The following is a 27585-nucleotide window of genomic DNA, read 5'->3' as shown; positions in this document are numbered from 1 at the left end:
TTGTAAAATTAGTATAAGAAAGCCACAAGTCATGGTATTAAATTTGAGTGATTTTTAATTTTCCTGACTTTCTTTTAACATCAGCTATGGAGAAGCCATAAAATTTTAGTGGAAGGTATCATTAATTTATGAAGCTAACATAATATTAGTTTACTTGGTTAGTCTTAGCTAAAATCATGTTAATTTAGGGGGTGTTTTTCTGCATTATATTGAAACAGTAAATAAAACCTATTGACCTTCTGTAAATTAGGACGAAATACAGTGATTATCATTGCTTTTGCCATTTATGACCTTCTGAATGTGGGCTCTGGCTTGGCAAGTATTTATTAAATGCTCCTTTTTTTGGTAACTTAGGAGTGAATAGCTTAAAAAAATAATTTGTGATTAAAAATTCAACTGTAATTTGTTAATGAATTGTTAAACTCTATTTAGAGCCATCAGGCAAGAATAGCCACTATGTATTTGCCACTCTTTGGACTGCTCATAGAAAATGTTCAGCGAATCAATGTTAAAGATGTGTCTCCTTTTCCTGTTAACCCTTCCAGCAACGTGAGTGACCATTTCTATATGATATTCTGAAATTTTTTTTTAACAATTTATTGGTAACTTGTATATGGAACACTGCATACTTCTGGCAAACAGAGTTTCATAAGCTTCGGAGTTCTGTGAGTTCATTCTCCTTGCTTTTTAGAAGATTGCAAGCTTAGTTAACCCTCATGGTTTTGGTTGCAGTTTCTCTTGTCCAGCTAAGTTATAATAAGTAATGATAATTGGCTAGTTTGGTCCTACATACAGGTTACAGTGCCGTTATTCATCTTTCCTTAAACCTCTGAAGATTTTTGGAGAATGCTAGGCCGCAGCATCATTCTAATGACATGTGATCGTACTGCCATGTAAGATCTTGCTTTTCCTGTATCTCTGGTGGATCTGCCTATATTTCAGCACAAACTATAGACCACACAGGATTGGACACGCTGCACCTTTTTGAGTGTTCTAGGAGCAGCCAAAGAAGCTGAAGGAATGGTGTATTTGAAGTAAAAAATGTCAGTTGTTTCTGCAATTTGATGGCCTTCCTCTTGTATATGTTAACCAGTTTTGATCCACTTTTTGTGAGAGGAGATTTCGTTTAAATGTCTCTGGTTTTTACTCAAAAATTACACTTCTCTTTAGTCTACTTGCTAGTTTGTATAAACAGTTTGCCTCTGTTCTTGGAGTTCCTGGCATTGGAGGCACTTGCACATGTTTAATTTTTATGCAAGATACTCCCCTGACATCTAGCATGTAGAGTGTTAGTTATGTTCGCTAAACTCCCAACACATCCAGTAGCTGCTGTTTCTGTTCAGCAGAAAAGATTGTATATTGGTGGTAGATTTTTTTTTTTTAAATCTTACTTTCCAATTCAGTCCAACACTGAAATAAATAGACCACAAAATAAATTATTTAATTTTTGAGAAATTAGAGGAGAATTTTTAATCTTAAAGGAGAGTGCTTTTGGAACATCTGTAGTGTAAGAGGGCTATGGGAGAATGAATTCAGATGGAATTTGTGAAGAAGTATATTGATATAGTTACAAACAATTGTTGAATCCAAGATTTAATTATCAGTGTATTTTATTTTTGTCCATATCTTGCTATGTTCCACTTGGTATTAAGAAAGAAATTCACAATACCCTTCCAACAAGAGAAACGTTTGTGGTTTGAAATAAAAGTAATTTCGGTCTTTTGGAAATGTCTGGTTTGTGGCGCTTAAGATTCAATGGAATATTCATTTCTTCAGTGTTTCCTGAGGTACCTAAAGTTTTAGGCTATCCCAAGCTTGTGCAAATACCTGAACATCTCATTCTATCCTTTTGAGCATATTTAATAGAAATTAAAATTTAAGAAAGAAATATATAGCAAATACTGTTCTTGAAGATAAAGTATGTAAGTTTCACTAAATCCATAATGTCGGAAAACAATAATCACATTTTCTTCTCTTTTCCGAGCAGAGTGCAAAGGATGATGCACTTAATTTGCCAACTGCAAGTCAGCTAGTAACACCACAAAAATCAGGAAACACATTGGATAACAATCTTCCTAAAGATCTGTTTGGTGTTATCTCTGGCATTGGTAAGCACATAAAACATAAAATAAAATAATTTAAAAAGGAAACAGTTTCCCTTTTCATTTGTTACCAGAAATAAGTGTTCTGTGTCCAACTTTGGTTGCTTTCTGCATACATACTTGAATGTTATTGCTACTTTTATTAACAGAACCCAAATGCAATCAGCTGTTCAGCATGGGCCAGAATTCACAGCCTACACATGAAATCTTTCTTTTGGGATCTTTCTGGCTTTTCTTTTCTATTTGAAGCTAAAGCTGTTTCCAGGAGAAAGCTGCTTTCCACCCCCCCCTCCCCCGCCCCGTCAAAGGTGATAGTTCTTGTCTTGCTACAGAGAAACAGGAGATGAGACTAGCCTAAGTTGCTTATGGCAAGAGTACCATAATCCACGATTTCATATATGATATTAGAGACCACCCCTAAGTGGAGTGCTGCTTGCGCACACCTGCGGCCTTCCTCCTGTCTGTCGTCTTAAAGCGTTTTTCTGTTTGTTGTTGTGTGCTGTAATTAGTTGTGTCACTTACTAGTCATCTTAAAAATCAAACACCAAGAACAGATAAAAAATGAGGAAGGGGAATTTTTTTAAATATACATGCTGCTTCATGTAAGCGTGTATGTATTGCTACGTATGTATTTTACGCATGCGTGTATGTAGTTGTACGTAAGTCTGTGTATGTACACGCAGGTATACTTTGCTGAAACTCTAGAATAAGTTTGTCTTCATTAAAAGTAACTAAATGGAGTTAATTATTTGCCGCCTTAAAACCACCATATATGTATGTATTTTTTTAGAAGTGTGACTAAACTATGGAGTGACTTTTTTCAATATAGGTATTGTTTGAGATTTTATATTCTTTGGGGTTTTTTTTAGCTTCCCCATACACCACATCAACTCCAAATATTAATAGCGTGAGGAGTGCTGACTCAAGAGGCTCTCTTATAAGTACAGACTCGGGAAACAGTCTACCAGAAAGACACAGTGAGAAGAGCAATTCCCTTGACAAGGTAAAAAAAACAAACCAAAATAAAAAACCCAAAGTGAATTCCTGAAATTTCATGTTAATTCTCATAATAGTTAAGTTCTGTAATCTCCATCGGGAATGGGCTTTCTAGAATAACTGTAGAGCAGAATTTTACGTCTGTTTTTTCTTTTTAAAAATAATTGTAGTATGAACTCTTTACATTGCATTTATTAAGCTGTTTTGCAGAAAATAGAAAAAGATTTTCAATGTAGAAATATCAATAAGCAGTTGTTTGCTTTGCTGGAGAAAGGCACTAGATGAAGTGTATTGAATTTTGCTTGAGATATCTGAATTCTAGTTAGGATAGCTTCTTTGATTTTGTGGAGACCTTCATCCTGTTCTATACACGTTATATGCAGCATTTTTAAAACATTTAAAGACCAGGTGCTGTGCTTTCTCTAGGTGATTTCTTTTATATTAGTTTGACTTTTCTGAATCGTTTCACTTTAAAGCTGTTACAAATTAGGAGCTCTGGCTGCAGTAGCTGTGAGGTATTCAGTCATGTCTTTCTAGAGCTTGTATTGATATTCATCACATTTCGTTTTCTTGGATCTTGTTGTGCAAGTCACAACATGTTAACTTTTTCCCCTTGACTCTGACATGCCTTCGTGTGGCAGAGAGAGAAGCTTCTCAGAAGGCACTCTGCTCATGCTATGCGCCCTAACGAAGAAGAAGAAGAAAATTCTCACCCTGCAAGGAAAAAACGTGTTACTATGGATTTTTCACTTCTGACAATTCCAGCTTTGCCAGAGAAAATTTTGCATGCTGCTTTCTCTCTTCAGTTACAAGAAGTATTTGTTTTTTGTGCTTGGTATAGTTAAGCTTCTGAGTGAAGTGTGTGATCAGTAGTTTTGCCACTTCTTTGCAACAGTTGAATCTCAAGGCAAATTTAGACAATGTAACCATGTAAAATGCCATGAAATGCCAAACCTGGAAAAGTTCATGTACATGATTTAATCATAAAAATCCAATCAGCTTAAATGTCAGCAGAATTTGAGTCTTAAGGTCTCTAATAGAAGTAGAACTAAAAAATCTAAATAAATGTTTTATGCATACACTGTTGCTAAATGGCAATGCTGTCATCTATTACTTAGCTGTCATGTTGTTAATTACTAACGTGTAGTGTTTTTACCAAATAAAAGGGTTTTCAAAGGAGTCAATATCCTTTGAAAATCCTACTCTGGTCTGCCAATTTAGGTAATACAGGATTTATGTTTTGCATGCTGTTAGTATTTTCCCCGAATAAGACTTCATCCTGGCTTCCGATTCGTTGCTTTCCAAACTTTCTCTCTAGTAAATCAGTTGTTCAGTGCACCTTATCTTCATATTATTCCTCATTGCTTGGTATCATTATTGGAGAGCCGTGTTGTTGTTCTAATTTTCTTTCAGAATAACCTGTAGAACTATATTTGTGGAATCAGAATTGACTGGAAGTGTGTCAGTTTCCATTTTAATATGTGCAGACTTTATTGGTTATTTACAGGATTTTAAATTAAGCTTGTGAGTAGCGATAGTCATAGTTTTGTTCAACTACTTTAGAGGGAATATTATCTAGTGCTCTGGACAGTATCCTGAAATCTAGGAAACTCAAATTCTGTTTCTGCTCTGCCACCCATTAATTGCCAGCTCTATTTCAGAATCCATAAAGCTGCGTGGTAGCACCTCCTTGTTCACCAGAGATATTTCGAAGATAAAGAGTTTGTGAGGTCTTTAGAATCTGCAGTCATCAGGTTTATATAGCTGTCCATTTGCTCTTAACTTGCAGTAAATTCTGGCTAGTATTGATCATAGTTTCACATTCAGTTCCACTGTGCATCCATTCAATGGCTAATATGTGACAGGTTTGCCCAGCTTGTTTTAGGACAGCGATTCTTTCCTTTTACTTGGGATGCATTAAAAGGCTCAGCCGTCAATGGATGTGTATGCTGTGGAATGTTCCCTCACGGATTAGCATGTCTCATGCTTTAGAAGGGTTGTTCTACCCTTGAGGTGTTGGCACTTCTCACTTTGTTTGTGAAACCAAGTGCTTTTCTCCCTTGACTCTGTTTTTATTGTTTTATAATTTTGATATGAAGGATTTCTTCTGACACTGCTATGTGTCCTTAATAAGGTCATGGAGCCAAGATGATCTACCTTTCTTGTAGAAACCAGAGTTGCACAGATCAATTGTACAAACTGTTGACTTTACAGAAAACTTATTAAAGGTGTGGTTCGTTTTGTATTCACGTAAGTGGCTTCATATTGGAAGTGAGAATTAGACACTAAGAAGGGCATCATTTATCCTTTAAACAAACATTTATAGAGCATATCGTAAAAGCCTCCGGCTGAGAATTTTTTTGACACTTGATTGTGTGGAAATTACTCTTTTGCAGAGAAGTCTTTGCCTAGAGTTCAATTTTTATATTCTCATGGTTTTATTTTTTCCTTTTTTTGTGGTACACATTTTGAAAGATCAGTCATAGGGTTTTTTTTTTCTTTTTGGACAGACTTTGGTATTGAGTATTGCTGATTAACTGCCCACAAGTGTAGGAATTGTATGAACAAATGAAGCAGGGAGAAAGGTTGGGTTTTTTTGTTGGGTTGGTGGTTTTGGGTGTTTTGGGTGTTTTGGGGGTTTTTTTGTGGGGTTTTTTTGGTTTGTTTGCTTGGGTTTTTTTAAAGCAAGGGCAAGTTACTTGTCAGTAGTTCTTCTGGAATGCGTATCATTGCCATTCATGTATGTTTTCCTTGGAGTTCTTAAATCTTTAAGTGGAAGGAATTTTGTAGAGTCTCGTCTGTCTACAGTGCAGCATAAAGTCCCTTCAAAAGTATAGGAGCATATATGTATCGCCTAACAGTAGCATTTATTTTTAAAGTATTTCATCTAAGCAGAAGGGGCATGCCTGATTTCTCTACAATGTGGGTATCTATGTGTAATTAGCTTGATTAATAATCACTGTTAACTTTTTCTCTTACTCCTTCCTCTGGGAGGGGGTTGTATAAAAAAGGAAATTAAAATGAACAAAGGTAAAGAGGCTTAATTTGGTATACTTCATGTGTGTTATGTGTGTTTTAGTGACCTGTCTCTACATGAAACATTTTTGTCTCCGTTCTGAGATCCTTTTTCTGTTGCAGGAATTAGTAAGGCAATTTAAAACATTTTACTTTATTGTCAATTTAAGAGCTCTGCAGCCAAAATATGTCTGTTTTCTTTTCAGAATCAACAGAGCAGCACTTTAGGAAGTTCTGTAGTTCGATATGACAAACTGGACCAAGCAGAGATCAAGAGTCTGCTCATGTGTTTCCTTCACATTTTAAGAAGTATGTCAGAAGGTAGGTAATTCCACCGTTTTTTCAGAAATTTGAAATCATATGTTGGATTTATGCCTGTGATTTGAATACCTTTTCAAAATCAGCAGAGTGTTTTAGGTGTAGGTGCCATGTTGTGTTGCATTTTACGAATGTGTGAGTGATCAAATTAAACTCTGATCGAAACCTTGAAAGCATTAAATATTCACTATTCCTTCAAAGAAGGAGGCTAACTAAAAGACTTGGTAAGAAAGCCAGTATTTGCGTGTGATTGTACAGTCAGGTTTGGGAAATGGAGATGAATATTAGTTCATTGGTCGGTAGAGGAGTTTTGGGCTAGTCCACTCCTCCGTTCTGCAGAACTTCCTATATGACAGGGAACCAAATTATTTGACTGCTGTGTGTGTTTCCATTGCTGGTATGGGGATACTAGTGCTTCTTCATTCTCTTGGGATGTTTGTGAGATGATCCATTGGATTTTTGAAAGTCATATTATCCTGAAGAAGGTTGCAGAGATATAGAAATAGTGCGTGAATGGCAAATCTTGATTTTTTAATTAGGATCATACAACTTGGAATCATCCCTATTTAAGAAAGAAGGCAAGTCCCTTTTGGTAAAAACATTGAATTTTTCAATTTGTGCTAAACACATCAAAAGTAGTTAATTATTTTCTGTGCCTATTTTTAAGTTCATTTCTAAAAATCAAGTTTATGTAGTCCTTGAACTCCAATTTACTACACCACTTAATCAAGAACGAGAATTGAAAGCATAATAAGTATTCAATGTCCAGTCACACTGTTAGGTTTTTCATGTAATTACATAGGTATTATTTTATGTATTAATTACAAAGAATAATAAAACCCAAAAATATATTTTTTGCTGTTTTACTCTTTGAAAGATGTAAAATAGTCAGAATTTCTAGGAAATTAATGTTAAAATTACACACATAAGCAGAGTGGGGTTTTTTTGGTTTAAATTCTCCTGGAAAAGAACAAGTGTCAAATAAACTTTTCCACACATCTTAGTAATAATCTTGAATGTGTTGCTAGTGTTGAATGTTTTTGGCAAAAGAGACCAGGTCTTGGCTATGTAACTGCAAGCTTTTTTAAAAAATATGTAGCCATTTTTTAAATCTGTGCAAACAAAGAAAATCTGAAACCTGTGCTGAAAAACTATCCATAATAAGGCGTTGTAAATTAAAAAAGAAGAAATCATAAATTTGAATTAAAAAAATGTTGAGCTGAATCTATAAAGAAGCAAGTTATAGGACTAATAATCCAAAGTATTCTGAAGTCTTATATTTTAGAACACTGTAGTCACTACAGATGACACAACTTTTATTATTTAAAATACAAAATTGTATGGGAATAGTATGGATTAATTAAAAGCATATCGTAGAAGCTCATTTGGAGAATTGATATGTGCATTTGTATAACCAGCTTCAAGAACTTTAAATAGTAATAGTTATCTGTATCCCACAGGCCATGTTTAGATTCCCCTAAACGTCATTATCTGAAAACCAAGAACTGAATTAACTCTTCTACTTAATATTCTTGTGTGTTTGCTGCCTTTTTCTTGTTTTTAATATTTTTCATTTTCCTAGATGCATTGTTTACATATTGGAACAAGGCTACAAAATCTGAACTCATGGACTTTTTCACGATTACAGAGTAAGATTTTTTTGTTCAACTTGTCACAAATTGGTACATGTCACTATGCAGTTAAAAACATGAGTGTGGATACAAGCGTGTATATACATTTTTCTTTATTTGTTTGAAAAAATAATGCCGTCTTGGTCTGTTTAGAAGTCCTTAATTTGATGTGGACAATTGCATGTCTGTCCAATTCTATGATGGTTTCTGGTATTAGGCTGTACGGAAGTGATCTCAGGAAGTTCCTAAACAGCAAGTAGTGCTCAGAATATTGCTGTGCTCATGGAAGAGGAACCAACTGTCTTGTTACCTGTCTGTGTTCAAATGCATCTTGTAATGTGAACTGCTGAAATTACAGGCTTGCATATCAAAATTGATTGAGTTGCATAACAAAGGGATATGAACCATCCTCCTAGCATTCCTCTTGTGCCTTCTACTGTTCTGCAAGGGAAAAGATGCAGGATGAATCCAGTATTTGTTATCAGTGGCTATGCTTCATTGCTCTGCCTGCACCCTACACTATCCCTTGGTGTGTTGGTTCATGAGAATTGGCTGATACATTAATAAAAAGTGAAGAAGGCGTTGTTTGCTGGAAGCGGTGCACCACAGAAGCCTTTCTGCTTGCCTCACTTTTTCGTTGGACTGCTGTCCTTTGTTTCTGTAGCAATGGCTCAGGCAATCACAGAATCACAGAATGGTAGGGGTTGGAAGGGACCTCTGTGGGTCATCTAGTCCAACCCTCCTGCCAAAGCAAGGTCACCTACAGCAGGCTGCACAGGACCTTGTCCAGGTGGGTCTTGAATATCTCCAGAGAAGGAGACTCTACAACCTCCCTGGGTAGCCTGTTCCAGTGCTCCATCACCCTCAGAGGGAAGAAGTTCTTCCTCATGTTCAGATGGAACTTCCTGTGCCTCAGTTTGTGCCCGTTGCCCCTTGTCCTGTCGCTGGGCACCACTGAAAAGAGTCTGGCCCCTTCCTCCTGACACCCACTCTTGAGATATTTGTAAGCATATATTAGGTCCCCTAATATGTCATGTACTGTCAGTCGTTAATTGTGTTATGGAATGTCCTACTCGAGGTGTATTTTAGGAATAGATTGTAGCTAGTGTTTTAACTCATCATTTGAGTACAACTGGCACAATATTGATTGTATCAGAGATAGAACTGAACAAGTAAATGAGCTTACTTAGTAGACTCTCTGAAGCCTGAGGTGTAAACTGTACAGAATCAGTGGTGAACAATATTTTGCCATTAGAGACTTCTGATTTAAGGTCTGAATAGAAGTGGTTTGTGACCAAATCAGTCATCTCGAATTACTAATTATCAAAGAAGGTTTCCATCACAATAGCAGTATATGGAATATGGAATAAAATTTTCATCTTGTTAGTGTAGTGGATGGTATCACAGTTCCTTAAACTAGAGCAGGAGCATGACTTATAAAAGTCTCCCTCTTCTGATGCCAGGATTATTTTGCCAATGCAAATAATGTTTGTTTTGATGGTGATTTTTATTAATACAGATCATTACGGTAGTTTCTTGTTACCTCAGTAAGACAGTGTTTCTGGTAGGTAGGTACTTGCCAGACAAAGAACTTTTTCTGAAACTTAGAATCTAAAAAAGATATGAGAAACGTGAATTAAGGTTAGTTTGCAAATACAGGGACAGTTCTGGGGGAGGAAAACACCATTCTGACTCTGCAGTTTGGAGACAGCTGATCTACTTAAGTTCTGAGTATGAAATGGGAGCTGAGTTGCAGAGACTGTTTGCCAGTCTTCTCCCTGGTTCACAACAGGCACACAGAAGAGAAATCTTGAAAACTGGCTTTCAGTTTGGATTTTCACTTTAAAGAAGAACTTTTAGAATATTCTTACCCAAGGGACGAGGGAAGTTTCATCGAGTGTTCTAAATTATCAAGATAATTACTTACAGAGGGAAAAGAGTCAAATCATTATTATAGCCTCCATTCACACTATTTTTCTTGAATTGAAAGAGTGACTTCTGGTTTGTTAGACATCAGTGTTGTGTACTTGCCAGTTGTGAAGACAAGCAGAGGCACCTGGCAAATCAGGTTATACTTTCAACTTTCTTGCTGGATCTGAACCAGTAGTATTAGGAGTCTTTAAAATATAAGATCATATTGAAGTGTAGATTTTTTAAATGAAAAATTATTTGGGGGGATTTGCCTTTATCATCATCTTATTGTGAAAGCAGATTCCCTTTAGAAAAGAGTTCTGTCAGAAACCCTGTTGTTGTTATCCTGGAATCTGGAAACCTTAAAAAAGACCACAACAGAACAAAACAAAAGAACCTAGCCTGTAACCAAGAGAGTTTAGGCTGGGGGGTGGAGGGGGGGTGGAGGGGGAGCAAAATGTATTGCACTTATTTTGAACCTTTATACACATTTTGCAAAATATGTGTATATATGTAATGTCTGGTTATCTCTTTGTTTCTGTCCTGCATGTTACTTGTACTGGAATGCTGTTCATTTTTAAATAACTGTAACTGCAAGCCTAATTTCACATAATGAAATTTTGTCTATGATAGTTGAGGCTAAAGATTTCTTCTCTATAAATGATAAAAACTAGACAAGATGAAGCACTTGAAAACTGTAAATAGTGAGTTCTAAGGTGTTTTGTTTTTTCACCATTTGGCTCTTCTACTTTGTCGCTGTTAGACACGCACTAGCTGCTTTGATTCTGAGTGTTGAGATAGGTGCACTCTGGAGGCAGCTTTATGTGCCTTTTGCTTATTAATCCTAATTTTCCCAAAGCAGCAGCTTTCTGTGGCTGATGTCAGAAGAGCCATGTTTACCTTTTCTTGGCTTGGGAACTGGAAAGGAATTTTAACAGTGGGAGGAATAAAGAAGTTATATGACGTAAGAGTTTAAAGTTTAAGAAAAATGATAGTTGAATAATTCCAATGTACATAAATCTAGAAGAGATTGTTTTAAGCGTTGCTTCTCTGACTTATGTGTTTTCTGCAGAGTATGCTTACATCAGTTCCAGTACATGGGGAAACGATACATAGCCAGGTACTGTGTGGAATTTAAATTTTGCTGTCTTGTTCACTAAGAATACTAGTGTGTACAATATGCCTTGAATTTCTATTACAAATAAATTGCATGAGTAGAAGAGTTATTGTGAAATGATGCATAACAGTTTGAAGTAAGTAGCTGGTTACTGAGTTAACAAATCTGTATCCTGTCTGGAAGTCTGGTATCTGTTTAAGAATGATGTGCATGTGTTGCGTTTATGATCAATTACTTTAAAATCCAACCCTTACATGCTATGTTTTACAACATTGTTTTCCTTGAAATAATGTCTTTGGGGAAGAAATTTTATGACTTAATTGTTTTGTTTATTCACTTGGCCATAAAACCATATCTGTTGAAATGTTTTAGAAATGTTGTATGTAGTGTTTTTATTGAAAGGTGATTAGTGAACATTCTAACGCTGCTGGTTTTCAATTCGAAGTCTGAAGTACCATTAGATACCTGTGCATTCCCACTGAAGGCTCTTTAGGAGAAAATCTGTGGGAGTCAGAAACAAGTACTAAATTATTTTAATAGCTTTGCATTTATGTGTTTTTTAAGGCAAAGTAGTTTTCTAATAGAGTAAAATATAGCAACTTGTTTAGGCCTTATACCAAGGTTGACATGGTAATACCGTTATAATTAAACCTGTGGGGTTGAAATGCTAGCTCCTGTGATAAAGTTGTCACTGTCTTTGGGTGGTAAATGATTCTAATTAAAATGTCAGCTTTTTTGGTTTTACTTTAGATTTAATGGTATGTGCATCTCTTTCTACAAACAACAAACTTGACTATGTCCTTGGAGATTTTTTTCTGAAAAAAAACCAAACCAAAAAAAAAAACCGCCCCTCTCATCTTTGTTCACATACCCTAAAAAAATCAAAGGCCAAATTAAATATGGCTTTCTTAAGGTTTTGATTGTAACCTTTATGTTTAAATGTACTTCAAACCCTGGATTTACAGGGGTCTCTAATTTTCAGGCTTTTTGTGGAAATTCTTCAAACTAATTTGTTTGACTAGTTTGTAGAGAAGACTGCCAAGCTTCCTTTTTGTTTACTGATCACGTAGTCTCTGTACTGCATGTTAACACTAAAAACATTAAGCTGTAGAAATCATCTGGTGCTCTGCAGAGATACTGAATTTTCCCAGGAAAAGTGGCTTTCTAGTCTTTCACATTGTCATTACACTGAAGTCTATCACAATCAATGCACGTACTCTTAAAATACACAAATGACAGAGTGAAAGGGAACAGGGAATTCAGTAATTCAAGCACTGGTTTTCATTTTTCATCAGCTCTGGTGGTGGTACTCAATAGGAAGTTAGCCTATACTGATTGCTAACACAGATCACTTTTCTGTTTTCTTCACTTGATTGCTGCAAGTTTAACAAAGTATATGGCTCTTCTCCCTTCCTGCTTGGGTAAGATGTACATGATAATACCTCAGTTAATTCCTGCTCTCCGGTTGCATGTATGCTTTCTAATTTTACCACCTTGTGTCCTTCTAACTTTTTTTCTAAAATATTTACAATCAAAATAGACGATTTGGTTTTGAGTTCTGATTATTTTCAGAATATTTATATTCTCAAATATTTATGTTTTGAATAGCTCTGAAGTAAATTTAGCACTTCAGGAGCAACTGCTTGTGTGCTTTTGCTTTCATGCTTTGAGGTTTTAAGAAAGAGTTTGCTGTGATGCTTTTTTTTTTTTAAGCAACCTATTTTTGTTTTATAAATAAAACAGTAAATAGGTCGCATTATAATTCTTTCTATAAAACTGCCTGTGCTTAACTAACACTTCCTGTCTTGCTGCAGTTTGACATGTCTAACTTTTGCTTCTATCCCATTTCACCCATCTTGCAGGAACCAGGAGGGGTTGGGATCCATAGTTCATGATCGAAAATCTCAGACATTGCCTGTTTCCCGTAACAGAACAGGAATGATGCATGCCAGATTGCAGCAGCTGAGCAGCCTGGATAACTCTCTCACTTTTAACCACAGTAAGTCTCACTACATGATAACATTCATCATCCTCAACCAGTACCACAACACCAGAGACACGTCCCAGAGCCACACCAGTGCATTTCAATGACTTTTATTGTTCTAGGTCAAACAAATAGCTGGAATCGGTCAATGGTCTATTCCCTGCTTTATGAGAGAACAATCAGTGCTGGCTGATGCCATAACATGGAGCGTGGTTAACTACAGCGTGTTTTAAAACTGTATTTTAATTTTTTTAATTATATGCGCTTAACTTTGTGCTGCACGTAGTTACAAAATTTACTTATTTTTTCTATTCACTTTATTAAGCTTCATTTTATTTCCCCACTTGATCTTATAAAAGATTAGTCTTAAAGTAAAAATACGCATTCTGACCATATCTCCATGTTTTGACATCCCCTAAGGAGGAATAAGTTTCTTAGAATTTCTACGGAGATTGTGAAGCCCATGATTTGGTTTGTCTGGAAGTGAAAAAGCGTCCAATAATGAAGTGATTTTTCTGTTTTCAGTGTGAGAAAGATATCAAGTATTCTTGGAATTTCTGTAGACAATGGTAAGATTTAATCAGGTTGAAGTCAGCTTGTATAAGACTGCTGTAATGAAAGCTAAATCTGCTTGTGGCCTATCTTCTTAAACATGCTGCTCTTAAATTGCAACATATACTGTATGTAAAGTATTCTGAAGCACCATTTTTCAATTTTCAGCTTCGAAAAACAATGAAAGTGGTTGACTAATCCAATAAAATACAACAGTGGTACTGAAAAGAATTGTATGCAGTAAAGCAATTATTTGAATTAACTGTATGTTCACTGTGTTCATCCTTTTATTTCCCAAACCATATCTAACTGTCCCTTAAAATCTTTTAGCTCATTTATCTGTAATCTAAAGCAACAATTAGCCTGATTGCACAAGATTTACCACAGTCTAGTGTAAAACTGAATAAATCCCACCAAAACCCTGTGTTTATAAATGCATTCTCATACCTGTTTAAATATAAGAAATGCAGTTCTTTGATTTTAAAAATGTCAGAAAACTATATAGCTGTGCAAATTACTTTTTTTTTCTTGTAATCAGTCTGCTACTGCTGTATCGTGATAATTTCGAGGTGTTTTTTGATACACAAAAGAGCTTTTACACTATGTGACTGAACATTCAGTAAGGTAAAATACTTTGTAGATAAAGACTGATTTTTTTTAAACAAATATCTGGCAAATAAATAAAACATCTGTTTCTGGGCCCTGTGCAAAGAGATTGCATACTTCCGGAACTTGGGAAAGTTTACTGATTTGTAGGAAACAGTGAGCTGAAAGATTTTAATAAATGCATGCTTATGTAAAAAGAAACTTTCTGTTCTTTTCCATCTGAAGGAAATTGTGAAGTAAGGTGTCTTACTCGGATAACTTTGCGTAAAGTGGTGATAGGTTGTGGGGTTTTTTTTACTGTTGGACACTTAATGAATATCAAGATATTACACCTTGTATTGACCAAGGTTTTACAAGGTGCAAATATGTTCCTATAAAAGCCATGTCAAATGTGAAATCAATTTTTATATCTTTGGTCTTGTTGTTGTCTAACTTTTAGTTTTGTTTAGTTGCCAGTCTGTCTGTATCATGTATCCAAAGCAGTTTTCAGAACTTCGATAAACCTTGTGGGTATCCTGCATGGGATACATAAAGGAAGGATGTATCTGGTGGAAATTGTTGCTTTATTTGTTTCTGAAACCATGGTTCTTTGGCAAGGTAGTTGCATGTAAATGTAAATTATAAACTTAATTTCTCTCTTTCTAATAATTTAAGCAAGGAATAGAACCAAAGTAAAGGTGCAACGGATATTTCACATCTCTGAGAAATTTCAGAATCTGCAAGACCAAACAAATTCCTCCTTTAAAGAATATTTCCCCTGTCCTCAATGCAGTTCTCAAAACAGTCGTAGTCTCTTGGTATCTTCAACATTACTGAAACCATATGCTAGCTTAAGGATTTCTGGTCACCCAAAAGTGGTTGCTATGAAAAAGGATTTCTCTTTGAATTTCTTTAAGAAAAAGAGCACTTTTAGTAGAATTAAAATATCTGGCAAATGGCTGTTGTGTGAAAAGTTCCTTCCAAATGCCAGTTGTTCCTTTCCATAATTAAAGAGAGGAAGGATGTAACTGGGTTGAAACCATGAAGAAAATACATGGGAGGAGGAAGAGGTGGCAGAGAGAATGCAGAAGATGATAGGAAAGAGGTCTATACTTCCTAACATTAAGAATGTATAAATCCAAAGAAACTGCTGTTTATGGGTATGCAGCCAAGGAGCAAGAAGGTGCAGAAAGAAGTGGTCTGGTGTCATTACAAAAGAATATGCCATTTCTTCTGTTCTCTTCTTGGTCTCAACAAGTTTGTAATGTTTGTCATTGATTTAGTGATGCTAAATTGACTGTAAATCTAACACATAAACATGATCCAGACCAAATTTTTATAAAGCAACCAGGGTACATTTGTGAATCTGGTTCTTAAAGATCAATGTTAGGGAGCGTAAACAACATATTATGACCAGTGCTGAAGCAGGATATGTTTTTAAAATTATTCAAATACAGTATGGAGCTAGAAGTGATAAAATATTTTTATTAAATATGGAGTTACTGCATGGTATTGCTACAGAGCAGAATTAATTTCTCGGGTCTTCAGCTGAGTAGAAGTAAATGATTGTATTCCTTCAACTCTCAGTGTTTTGTATTTTTAGAATGGTTGACTTATGATTGACTTTGAGATCATTATAACATCATTAATTTGCCATTACATATTTTCAGCTGTAACTCTATCCTACTGCAGTACTTACTTTAAGAATATATATGTGTATATGTATAACTGTGCACATTTATATATATGCATGTGTTCTTGCATACATACACATATATATGAAACATCAGGCATTTCTTCTTTTAACTGCTGTTTAATGCTTCTGTTGTTGACATTTGTACTTGATATATTTTACGGTCTTGTGCAAATTACGTTAGAATAATTATATGCACATATTTGAAAAAATATTTAAATGCATATGAATTATTTTTCTGTATTAAATACTAACTTCTTTCAAGCTTTTTACTTGTTAATCTTTTCCTAGTTCAGCAAGGCTTTTGGAAATAGTAAACATTCAAATGAGTATATCCAGCACTTACAGTTCATTTCAAATTTCTGTAGGCTATGGTCATTCAGATGCAGATGTTCTTCACCAGTCGTTACTTGAAGCAAATATTGCCACTGAAGTTTGCCTTACAATTCTGGATACTCTGTCATTATTCACAATGGCTTTTAAGGTTTGTTTTTGACTTGACGTTAACATCTCCCATAATTACCTTTAGAAATGAAAAAAAAAAAGTCAAAGTTATATGTATATTTTATAGTCTAGTAATATAGCATTGCATGTTTAGCATTTCTAGGATTGTATGTCATTATTGTGTCATGTAAAAGCTGATAACCTCTCACAGCCAAATGCGTTGGCTTCAGTTACACGTTGCACACAGACTCCTTACTGATCAGCAGTAATCTGTGGGAAAAGCTCCTTCCTCATCCTAACTTGCTAAAAACATTTTAGAAACTTTAGTGTCTACCTAATATTAGTGATAAAACTGCCTCTTAAAGGCCATGTGGGGTGAAAGATCTATTGTATGGCAAAACCATAATTCATAATTGGACACTATCAGACTTTTGTATTGAACTTGACTACTTCTTGTATTAAGTCACTCAATTAATTAACAGCAATTTGTGTGTTCCTTTTCTGTAACTTAATTTCAGTTTGTCCATTAATAAGACTTCTTTTTAGTTTTATCAGTTACTGTAGCTTTCCTGTGGTATCTTCCTATAGCACGTCCTGTCTGTTTTTTTGAGCTTTTCCAAACATTAAAGCTGAAGCTACAAAAAGGACAGATGATATCTCTAGCTTGTTTCTCCCTTAATTAGGGCAGTGGGCCTCTTTGTATCCAGATCCTTGCTTGAAGATTCAAATGTAGTGTCTTATCTTTAATCTAGTTATGAAAACATGAGCTTATTTATAATGCGATTCCTTTCATTAGTAATTTAATTGGAGTTTAGTACCAGTTCTGTCCACAGACTTCATGACTGAATTGAAAATGAAGATACCTAGTTTTAAATCTTTAGGAAGAATGAACACGAATCTTTTAGTTATCAGTTGCCCTTCACACTTGGAATGACGTCCTTCAAGATTGTATGTGCAGTATGTTAAGAAAGGAGATAAGAGTATACCAGAGTAGTCTACAAGACCCAGACAAAACAGGTAGGAGAATCAGGAGCTTCTATTCAATCAAATGCACTAAGATACATAAAATCATAGGATGGTTTGGGTTGGAAGGGACCTTGAAAGATCATCTAGTCAAACTCCCCCTGCCATGGGCAGGGACATTTTTCACTAGATCAGGTTGCTCAAAGCCCTGTTCAACCTGACATTGAACGCTTCCAGTGATGGGGCATCCACAGCTTCTCCAGGCAACTTGTTCCAGTGTCTCACCACCCTCACCGTAAAAAATTCCTCCTTATGTCCAATCTGAACCTACCCCCTTTCAGTTGAAAACTATTGCCCCTTGTCCTGTCGCTACAGGCCTTGGTAAAAAGTCTCTCTCCATCTTTCATGTAAGCATCCTTTACATATTGAAAGGCTGCCATGAGGTCTCCCCAGAACCTGCTCTTCTCCAGGCTGAACAGCCCCAACTCTCTCAGCCTTTCATCACAGGAGAGGTGTTCCAGCCCTCTGATTTTTGTAGCTGTCTTGTGGACACGCTGTACCATGTCCATGTCTTTCTTTTGCTGGGGGCTGCGGAGCTGGACACAGTACACCAGGTGGGGTCTCATGAGAGCAGAGTAGAGGAACAGAATCCCCTCCCTTGACCTGCTTGTCGTGCTTCTTGTTTTGCAGTCCATGGTACAATTAGCTTTCTGGGCTGCAAGCACACATTGCTGGCTCTTGTCCAATTTTTCATCCACCAGTATCCTGAAGTTCTACTCCACAGGGCTGCTCTCATTCCATTCATCCCCTGTGCCTGTATTGATATTGGGAATTTCCCCAACCCAGGTGTGGGACCTTGCACTTAGTGTTGTTGAACTTTGAGATTCACATGGGCCCACTTCTCAAGCCTGTCAAGGTCCCTCCGGATGGCATGCTACAGGGGAGCCGCTAGCAAACCGACTGCACTGCTCAGCTTGGTATCGTGTACAAACTTGCTGAGGGTGCATTTGATCCCACTGTTTGTGTCATTGATGAAAACATTAATTAGTACTGTTCCCGGTACAGACCCTTGAAGGACACCACTCATTACTGGTTTCCACTTGGACACTGAGCCATTGAGTGTAACTCTTTGGACGCAGCCATCCAGCCAATTCCTTATCCTTCTAATAGTCCATCCATCAAACGCATATCGTTCCAATGTAGTGGCAAGCATGTTGTGGGGAAGAACATCAAAGGCCTTACAGAAGTCCAGATAGATGACATATATATCTCTTTGCTTGTCCACTGATGCAATCACTCCATCATAGAAGGCCACTAAATTAGCAATACCAATCTGCTTCTTTTGGGAATAATTAGCATATTATATTGAAAGCCAGACAACTTTTTCTCCTCAAGATAGTCTTTCACTAGTAGGGAATCCAGATCTCTCTTATAGCATGGAAGTCACAAGTTATGTCTGCTTCTTGGTAGAATTTTAAGTGATCCTGTGTGAATTCCTACTGCTCTAGGTGGCTTTAGTGAACTACCTACCTCTGATGTTGGGACATCTGAAGAAAGGGTATTATATCAATATCCTCATAAGGATAAGGGTTTGTAAGACAACGTTTCATTATTTTGCTATAAATCTGGAAGTAGTAAGCTTTATGATCTTTTAGAATTGGAACTGAGGTGTTAAAGTTTGGGTGATCTACTGAGATCTGTATACTGTTCCAAGAGGTACAACGTTTTCCTATGACCAAACATAGGCTGGCTTATATCCAGTCATTTATGTCTAGCTTCCGCTAAAATGGCCTGCCTGTGGCTTCGCTGCATAGCATTTGGAGATATTTGGTCTCCTGCAAACAGTTGTATCTATTCATCCACAAAGCTTGAAGCCACACTGAGTTTTTCTGGTCTGCAAGTCACATTATCAGAATGGTTTTTAATGGAGGGTTGCCTCCTTCAATTTTTTTAACACTGAGGAACACCCAAAATGCCTAGGGCTGTGCTGAAATTCTTTAGCTCGAAGAATTTCTTCTTGCATCTCCGTGAACAGAGAAGGAGACATCTGCAGTTAGACATCTCTTCCATGTTTGAGAAAGCTTAAGGCATGATACAAGGGTCCAGGTCTATACTGGGCCTCAAGAATCTTTTTTAAAAAATTGTTAAACTAGATTCTTAGAGTTACTATTACATTAAAGCTTACTTGAGATAGTAATGGAGCTGCCTTGCAGTGTGCCGTTTGGACACCTGTATATAACAATGGCAAGGAAGAGTGGCGTGTGCAGAGGGGAGTTGCAGAAGGTGTAAGACCTAGCAGAATCCTGTTGGAAGGCCAGAGGAGTCAGAGGGAGCAATACTTAACACGGTCCTCTCAGTTCTGAACTCCCTGGACTGGATTGAGCAGTCCCTGAATTTATTAACCTGGTTTGGTGTTTTGTAACAAGAGAGACCTCATTGTTTTATCCTAGAGTCCCATAGGAACCTAGCGTATATGCTCAGTGGTCAAAGGGAGAAAACAGGTCCTCACAGCAAAAACAGAAGCAATATGAACTGTTAAAAGTAGACACACAGCCAGTACCTGTGCTAGAGAAACTGGAAGAGACCAGCTTTAAAAAAAAAAAGTTTGGATGGAAGGCAGATGTTGGTGATACAGAAATCAGGAGTAACCCTGTGTATTGCATGCCTCAGAACGAGCTTTTAAATATTGATGTAGGTAAAACTCTGAAAAATAACCAATATTTTTGTTCTTAAAAGCCCTTTCAGTTTCAGTTCTAGGACAGTAATGAAAGACAGTGAGTGGGTGGGTGTTTAGTTTGGAGGAAGTTTTTTTGAGAGCGTTGTAGTAGGATGTACTACTATGAGAAAATTCCGCTGAGCTGCTAAAGCCAGGGTAACCGAAGTGTGTTAATACTTTGAGCATGCCTCTCAAAGACTTGTTAATGATTTAATGAGCAGCTGTTAAAGACAATCGTGTTCTGTAAGTCTGTTCAGAAGCCAACATTTTATAAGCAAGATTAATGAAGTGCTAGAAATATCTAATTAAAATTCAGATATGTTTGTATTATTAAACATCTTGGTAATACTATGCAGATTTTTTTTTTCTTGCTTTTGAATGATCTGTGTATGTTTTTAGGATTTTATAAAGGTATCATTGTACAAAACTCATAAATTCTCACTGTTAATTTAAAGAATCAACTACTGACTGATCATGGGCATAATCCACTGATGAAGAAAGTATTTGATGTATACCTCTGCTTCCTTCAAAAGAATCAATCTGAAACAGCATTGAAAAATGTCTTCATTGCTTTAAGGGCACTTATTTTTAAGGTAAGAAGTTCTAAAATAATTAATCTTCAAGTACTTATCCAGTTCTTTGGGTAACAATATACTGTAAAAGTTTAAAGAACTAAAATCCAAAATTAAAATTGGTGAATAAGGACTCATCCAATCCCAGCAGTGTAGAATAATTGTCCTTTGAATTACTGTAAAAATTGTTTTGTGTCATGAACTGCTGTAGCTGTCTATTTTTTTTCCACGATTTGGGAATATTAATATATTTGTGTTTTTCTTCACATGCTTATTCTATCAAGAACTGAAGCTAGTTTTAATGAATAACTTCTTTTTTTTCTGCTTTTTCCTCAGTTTCCCTCTACATTTTATGAAGGTAGAGCTGATATGTGTTCTGCACTGTGCTATGAAATTCTGAAGTATTGTAATTCCAAACTGAGTTCAATTCGTACTGAAGCTTCACAGTTACTGTACTTCTTAATGAGAAATAATTTTGATTACACAGGGAAGAAATCTTTTGTCAGGACACATCTGCAAGTTAGTATTACTTTATTTTTCTTTTTTTTGTGTCTTTTAAATATTGGGTTGCCTGTATTTGTAGATGCACAGTTGCATACCATTGTGCAAAGCCCTGTCACATAAAGACATAAAAGCAGTTATTTTGGATTCAAGCAAGGCTGGTACTATTCTAAGAGTAAGAAGATGCAAATGAAAGTATGATCAGTACAAGGAAATACTTAGAAACAGTTTGATGGCCCTGTGTTTTGTAGGAAATAATTTTTATTTGTGAGTATCACAGAATCGCAGAATCACAGAATGTTTGGGGTTGGAAGGGACCTCTGTGGGTCATCTAGTCCAACCCTCCTGCCGAAGCAGGGTCACCTACAGCAGGCTGCACAGGACCTCGTCCAGGCGGGTCTTGAATATCTCCAGAGAAGGAGACTCCACAACCTCCCTGGGCAGCCTGTTCCAGTGCCCCATCACCCTCAGAGGGAAGAAATTCTTCCTCATGTTCAGACGGAACTTCCTGTGCTTCAGTTTGTGCCCATTGCCCCTTGTCCTGTCGCTGGGCACCACTGAAAAGAGTCTGGCCCCATCCTCCTGACACCCACCCCTGAGATATTTATAAGCATTTATTAGGTCCCCTTGTAGCCTTTTCTTCTTCAGGCTGAACAAGCCCAGCTCCCTCAACCTCTCCTCGTAGGAGAGATGCTCCAGTCCCCTCATCATCCTCGTAGCCCTCCGCTGGACTCTCTCCAGTAGCTCCTCATCTTTCTTGAACTGGGGAGCCCGGAACTGGACAGAGTACTCCAGATGGGGCCTCACTAAGGCGGAGTAGAGGGGAAGGAGAACCTCCCTCGACCTGCTGGCCACACTCCTCTTGATGCACCCCAGGATCCCATTGGCCTTCTTGGCAGCCAGGGCACACTGCTGGCTCATGGTCAACTTGTCATCCACCAGGACACCCAGGTCCCTCTCCGCAGAGCTGCTCTGCAGCAGGTCCACCCCAAGCCTGTACTGGTGCAAGGGGTTGTTCCTCCCCAGGTGCAGAAATATTTAGCAATATTTACTTTTGTGAATGTTATTTTGATTGTTAAATGGCATACTGTGTTGTGTCTGAAGAAAGGAATGCAGCAACAAGCACCTGAAAGTCTAAAATAATTCAAATACATAGAAAATTGTGTGTTCTGACAAAGCTGGGAACAATAGTTTACTACTTTTATGACCTCTGGCTAGTTCACCTAGAAGTCAGTCTTTAGACCAGAGGATGCTTGTTCATGAAATTTACATAAGCTTGGTTTTTCTTGTGTGTGTTATACAAGTAACTTTGGGGGTGGGATCAAATATAATTTTACTTAAGTGAATAGTCTTTCGATTAGAAAGAAAAAAACTTATATTGTTATTGTTTCATAGGTACATCTCAAGGGCATTTCATGAAATATGCACTAACAAGACATTTGTTTCTGTTAAGGTTATTATTTCAGTAAGCCAGTTGATTGCTGATGTTGTTGGAATTGGAGGAACTAGATTTCAGCAGTCTCTTTCCATCATCAATAATTGTGCCAATAACGACAGAATTATAAAGGTCTGTTTTTATTCTTCTTTCCATTCTGTAGAAAGGAAAGCTTGAAAACTATTTCATGGTGTCTTTTGCAATTATGTTTCAACTTTTTATTATGCCAAGAATAGAAAAAAGATAGTAGTTAATGTAACTTTTCCATGTTTTAGCACACTACATTCCCTTCTGATGTTAAGGATTTAACAAAACGAATTCGTACAGTACTGATGGCTACAGCTCAGATGAAGGAGCATGAGAACGATCCAGAAATGCTTGTAGACCTCCAGTACAGTTTGGCAAAGTCTTATGCTAGTACACCTGAACTGAGGAAGACATGGTTAGACAGCATGGCAAGGATCCATGTTAAAAATGGAGATCTTTCAGAGGTAAGTGAATAAAATCAAACCATTTTTAGCTTTGTAATAAGGTTAAGCTTATGTTGCTTTAAATTAAATGTGCTATATGTAGTTGTTAGTGTGTAATATAACAGGCATTTTTAATAAATTTTCGATTGTTAGTAGATTAGTTTCAATGGCTGACAAGTTTTTTGTCATACCCAAATACACCTGCAAGTCATTTCTGATTACCTCTTTTAGTTCTTTTCAGGTCTGTTTTTAATTTTTTGGTTAAAAAATTAGAATCTTTGACTGTACGGCTAGATGTGGACATCTGTAAATCACCAATCCCAATCCCATACAAAGTATGAATTGGAGAGAATTTCTGACAGATACTTACCTTTTGTCTTCAGCTGCAGTGTCTAAGATTCTGCAGCCTCCATATGTAAACTCTGCAAACTGCAGTTAGAATAACACTTTGCTGTAAGCCTAAACCTGTTTTAGTGAAAGAAGAATCTTGAATCATTTTTCGTCCTTTCTGTGGGTAAAAGTGATCAGTGTCAACTTGATAAAACATCTCAAACATTGGAACACTACTCGATCGCTCTTCTTTTTCTTCTGATTTCCAGACTACAGCAACCAAATTCCATCAAATTCCGTTCATAGGTCAGATCTCTCTTCTTTTCTTTTGCTGCTTGCAGATGGTCTGCAGTCAATTTTTTCTACATTTTTCATGATATGGAGCCAAAAGGCAGACACAACAGGTTAGCGAAAGAATCATCAGATGTTGAGTAGAATAATTAATAGCTCTTTTGTTTCTCATAACACTTAAAATACATTCCAAAAAGAGATTTGCCTTTTTTATGATAGCATGGCGTTCTTACCTTGTAACGTGTGGTCCGTGGTCACTCTCAGATTGTGTACTACTGTCCATGCTGCTCAATGCTCTGGTGAAATAGGAGTGCTCTTGCACGGTTGCTGTTCTGCATAAATGAGGTGCAGAATTCTTATACCAGACATAGGACATCTCCTGCAAAGCAGCAAAAGGAAAACCAAAGAAGTCATCTGAGGCTCGGGCTCGTCTTATATACCTTTTTTTCAGTAGTTCCGTTATAATTGTAATTTATAAGATTGTTACTGTTTCTGTTTTAGGCAGCAATGTGTTATGTCCATGTAGCAGCACTGGTTGCAGAATATCTCACACGAAAAGGTATGATTTTGAAATCTTACTTTAATGTTTGTATTTTTTCATTATAGTTTAGGAAAAGCAACAGTTTCCCTGAGGAAGCTGTAGGCATTTCAGCGTTCACCAAGGAAAAAATTCTGACCTACCTGGATAGCATACTCACATATTTAAGCATATATAAGGGGCAGCATTTCAGATAAAGGTAAAGTAAAATTCTTAGGAAAGTAAAAATTTTAATTTTACACCAGAGCTGCTAATAGCTGAAATCGGGCACTTTCTAGACCGAACTTATCAGTGACTATTCTTGTTCAACTAAGCGAAACCTGGTATTGCCAGAGAAGTCAAATTTGTACAAATGTTCAGATGCTGAGTCAGTGATAATAGTGCTCAGAATGATTCGCCTGTCCCGGTGTTCTCTGCTAGCAGCTGTCTGTAAAAGCAGGTTTCTGATGACCCTTGAGATGGGGTAGAAAACTATCATCTATAGGATTGAAGAGTTCTTAGTCAGGGATTTGAGAAAATAAAAGATTATATGGCTTTATTTAGAAAAATAGATCTCTAGAAGAAAATTTCAGAAATCTGCTAAGACTGATTATGATGTTGAGCTAGCGTTTCATTTTTGTAGGCAGACAAATTCATATTCACAACTTTTTAGCTTTGCCTTTGCATGAGAGTTCAAAATGAAGCAAAGTCATGGGTCTGCAAGGTGCCTCCTCTCTGTTTCTTTTGTGCCTCTTGCCGGATACTTGTATAGGCTATCCCCTTAGGCCCAATGATTTCAGAAGCTTCTCTGAGACCAGATCTAAAACTAAGTTGCTTATCAAAGTCTCTGCATCCTCTTGGAAGCCTGATAACAGCTAACTGATAACTAATGATAATCTGTATTAATTTGTGATCCCTTTGAGTGATCTGTTATATGACAGTAGACAAAAATAGCAGTTATTTTCTCTCAGTAATATAGAGGGTCAAACTTCTACCTGTGATATTTTCAGGAGCAAACCAAAACCATGCATTTGAGGCAATCACTCAATAAAACCTCTGGTGGTCAGACTGCCCTGCGAGCAGACAGAATCTTTGTGGGAATGAGCTGTGAAACAAATACGTGCAAGTCCTTGTGCTTCAGCAGTGTTTGCTGATTGCTCTTGAGGCTTTAATTAATACAGTTTTTGGCCAGAAATCCTGATTTTTTTAATTCAACAATCTGATATAATAAAGAAGAGCTAAACAGAATGGGTAAAAGAGGTAGGTTTCATGTATAGAACATTCTAAGACCTGTTTTTGCTAAATACCAATTTCAGTAAAGGAAGTTAAAGTGCTGGGGGTTTTGTTCTTGCTTGTAGACTGGCTTTTCTGTATCTACAGGTGAGTAATTGGGTTTGCCACCCTTTGATCTTTTGGTATGGTTGATGTCAGTCCATTCATATTGCTCAGACTGGGCAAGCTGATATGCCAGGGCCTGTTTGTTCCAGCATGACCACACCAGTTTACTTAAAAACTGTAAAAGTTACCTTTATTACCTTAGACTTGATGTGGGGAAGATTAGACACAGGTTTAAGGTAAAATAGGAAGATTCAGACACTACTTATTTTGGTAGATAAGAGTCCAGATATTGAAGTTATGTGTTTTTTTAAAACCTATTTAAACTTACACAGTAATGTGAGGTCTAGTAGTTTAATCATGCAATGGGAGGCTGGATTTTTTTTGTTATTTATTAATGTGGTGGCAAGTATATTTAAATATGGCTTCTGTCTTATCCAGCGTCACAAAATGGTGTAACGTTATCCTGGTAGAAAAAAGTAAATTTCTCTACTTTTCTTTTTCAATGACAGGGATGTTTAGGCAAGGTTGTACTGCTTTCAGAGTAATCACACCTAATATAGATGAAGAGGCTTCAATGATGGAGGATGTTGGAATGCAAGATGTTCACTTCAATGAAGTAAGCAAGCATAACAGTGTTAGAATTGATGCACACTGAGGTGCTGTTTGTTTTTCCAAGTTTTGTGTTTCAATCTGGAGGCTGACTAATGGATATTATAGTTGTTTTCTTAGCTGCTATCTTATCCTAAAACTGAAACAAAAAACTTGTGATCTGTCCCAGCTTTAGCAAATTTACTATATACATATATTTTAAATAAAGCACTAGCACATCAACTCAACACCACTGTTGGAATAAAATTAAGCAAAATTTATTTTTAAGCTAGTTGATAGGATGAACAGTAATGTGGTTTACTTATTTAGAGTTAACAAGATCTGTTATTTTTTGTTGTTTTTTTTTTTAAACTGACTTTGATTTAGGTTGGTCCTGCACCAGCAATCGTGAAAGTGTATTCACTGGATTTTGCTGGTTTTCCCTAAGCAAATATGCCATAACAATGAAAGTGGTTTTACTGACAGCAGACTTGCGTCAATGGCTTGGTTTGTTGTTTTGTTTGGTTAGTTTTTTTCTGGCTTCAGTTTCACTGCTTGTGTCTTCACTGATCCATCTGTGCTGTCTGTACAGTAAATTTTACTGTGAAGAACCCTGTATGGAAAGATTATGAATAATCATGCTCATGAAGAGCTATGTCTATGCTATGTATTTGCCAGTGCAGGTGGGGGAGGGAGGGACAGACCACTACTTGCAGTAGCTGTGCTGGAAAAACCTCTGGTGTGTAAGCGTAATTGTACTACAAATAATGTTTTTCTGTTGTGATTTAGTTTGTATATTGTGAAGGTGTATGACAAAATTACTTGACTGTTCAAATTGTAGCTATGCTAACAGGTTTAGGAGGAACAGAAAAACTTAAGTGGTATAAGCGTGGGTTTAGGCCTAGGGTACCTGTGTTTTACTCCTAAGTTCTGATACTGCATTGCTCTATAGTTTTAAGACAGAAATTGTTCACTTGCCTTTGTCTTGGAAGGTAAGAGTTGGAATTACTTGAAATGAGAAACGTAGTGGTTTTTCTTTCCAAAGACACCCAAGAACAGATGGCTTTTTTTGAAATTATATGCTGTATTCTTTAAATCACCGATTCTCCTCATCCAGCATGGAAATTTAGCATGTTACCCAAAGCAAAATGTAAGCTGCTCTAAGTGAGCCAGGAGTTGGGTTTCTAGTGACTACTGCTGATGGAAACTTTTCTTAGAAATTCTTGTCAGTGTCTATCTGACAAACCATTTGTCAGATAGAATTCTTTTGTATTTTTTAAGTTGTAATGTCTTTATTCTTTTTCTCATTAGTCAGTTCCTGCAAAAAGAATATACTGCTTTTTCTGGCTCGTTGAACTCTACACAAATTTGTTTCCATCTCTCAGTATTTCCGTGGAACGGAAGTAAGCCAAGAGTGAAATTATAAGCCTGTGGAGCTTGCAAAAGGATCAAACCTTGCCAAATTTTATTTTTCTCTGCATGCAACCCTTTTTAAACTTAACCATGTAGTACTGTA

At 36.7% G+C, this 27585-nt stretch overlaps 1 protein-coding gene across 13 annotated transcripts in view; it reads left to right on the top strand.

Moving 5' to 3' along the window:
- Positions 1-27585, top strand: part of DOCK9 (dedicator of cytokinesis 9) — a 142694-nt gene that overhangs the window by 96555 nt on the left and 18554 nt on the right. For 3 of the 13 annotated variants that reach the window (XM_075424114.1, XM_075424111.1, XM_075424119.1), the window contains exons 32-46: positions 433-549; positions 1988-2108; positions 2972-3105; positions 3740-3913; positions 6320-6434; positions 8014-8080; positions 11046-11093; positions 12953-13089; positions 16273-16388; positions 20483-20620; positions 20936-21118; positions 22554-22667; positions 22811-23026; positions 24128-24185; positions 25991-26097. In XM_075424114.1, the coding sequence (XP_075280229.1) occupies positions 433-549; positions 1988-2108; positions 2972-3105; positions 3740-3913; positions 6320-6434; positions 8014-8080; positions 11046-11093; positions 12953-13089; positions 16273-16388; positions 20483-20620; positions 20936-21118; positions 22554-22667; positions 22811-23026; positions 24128-24185; positions 25991-26097 (1845 nt within the window). Of the gene's footprint in view, positions 1-432; positions 550-1987; positions 2109-2971; positions 3106-3739; positions 3914-6319; positions 6435-8013; positions 8081-11045; positions 11094-12952; positions 13090-13599; positions 13644-16272; positions 16389-20482; positions 20621-20935; positions 21119-22553; positions 22668-22810; positions 23027-24127; positions 24186-25990; positions 26098-27585 lie in introns of all 13 variants that reach the window. The other 10 variants (XM_075424162.1, XM_075424157.1, XM_075424166.1 and 7 more) reach the window with 5 other exon arrangements.

The sequence above is a fragment of the Opisthocomus hoazin genome, chromosome 1 (genome assembly GCF_030867145.1).
Source record: "Opisthocomus hoazin isolate bOpiHoa1 chromosome 1, bOpiHoa1.hap1, whole genome shotgun sequence".
Lineage (NCBI taxonomy): Eukaryota > Metazoa > Chordata > Aves > Opisthocomiformes > Opisthocomidae > Opisthocomus > Opisthocomus hoazin.
Note: the sequence above shows the minus strand (reverse complement) of the source record. Positions and strands in the feature narration are given on the sequence as shown.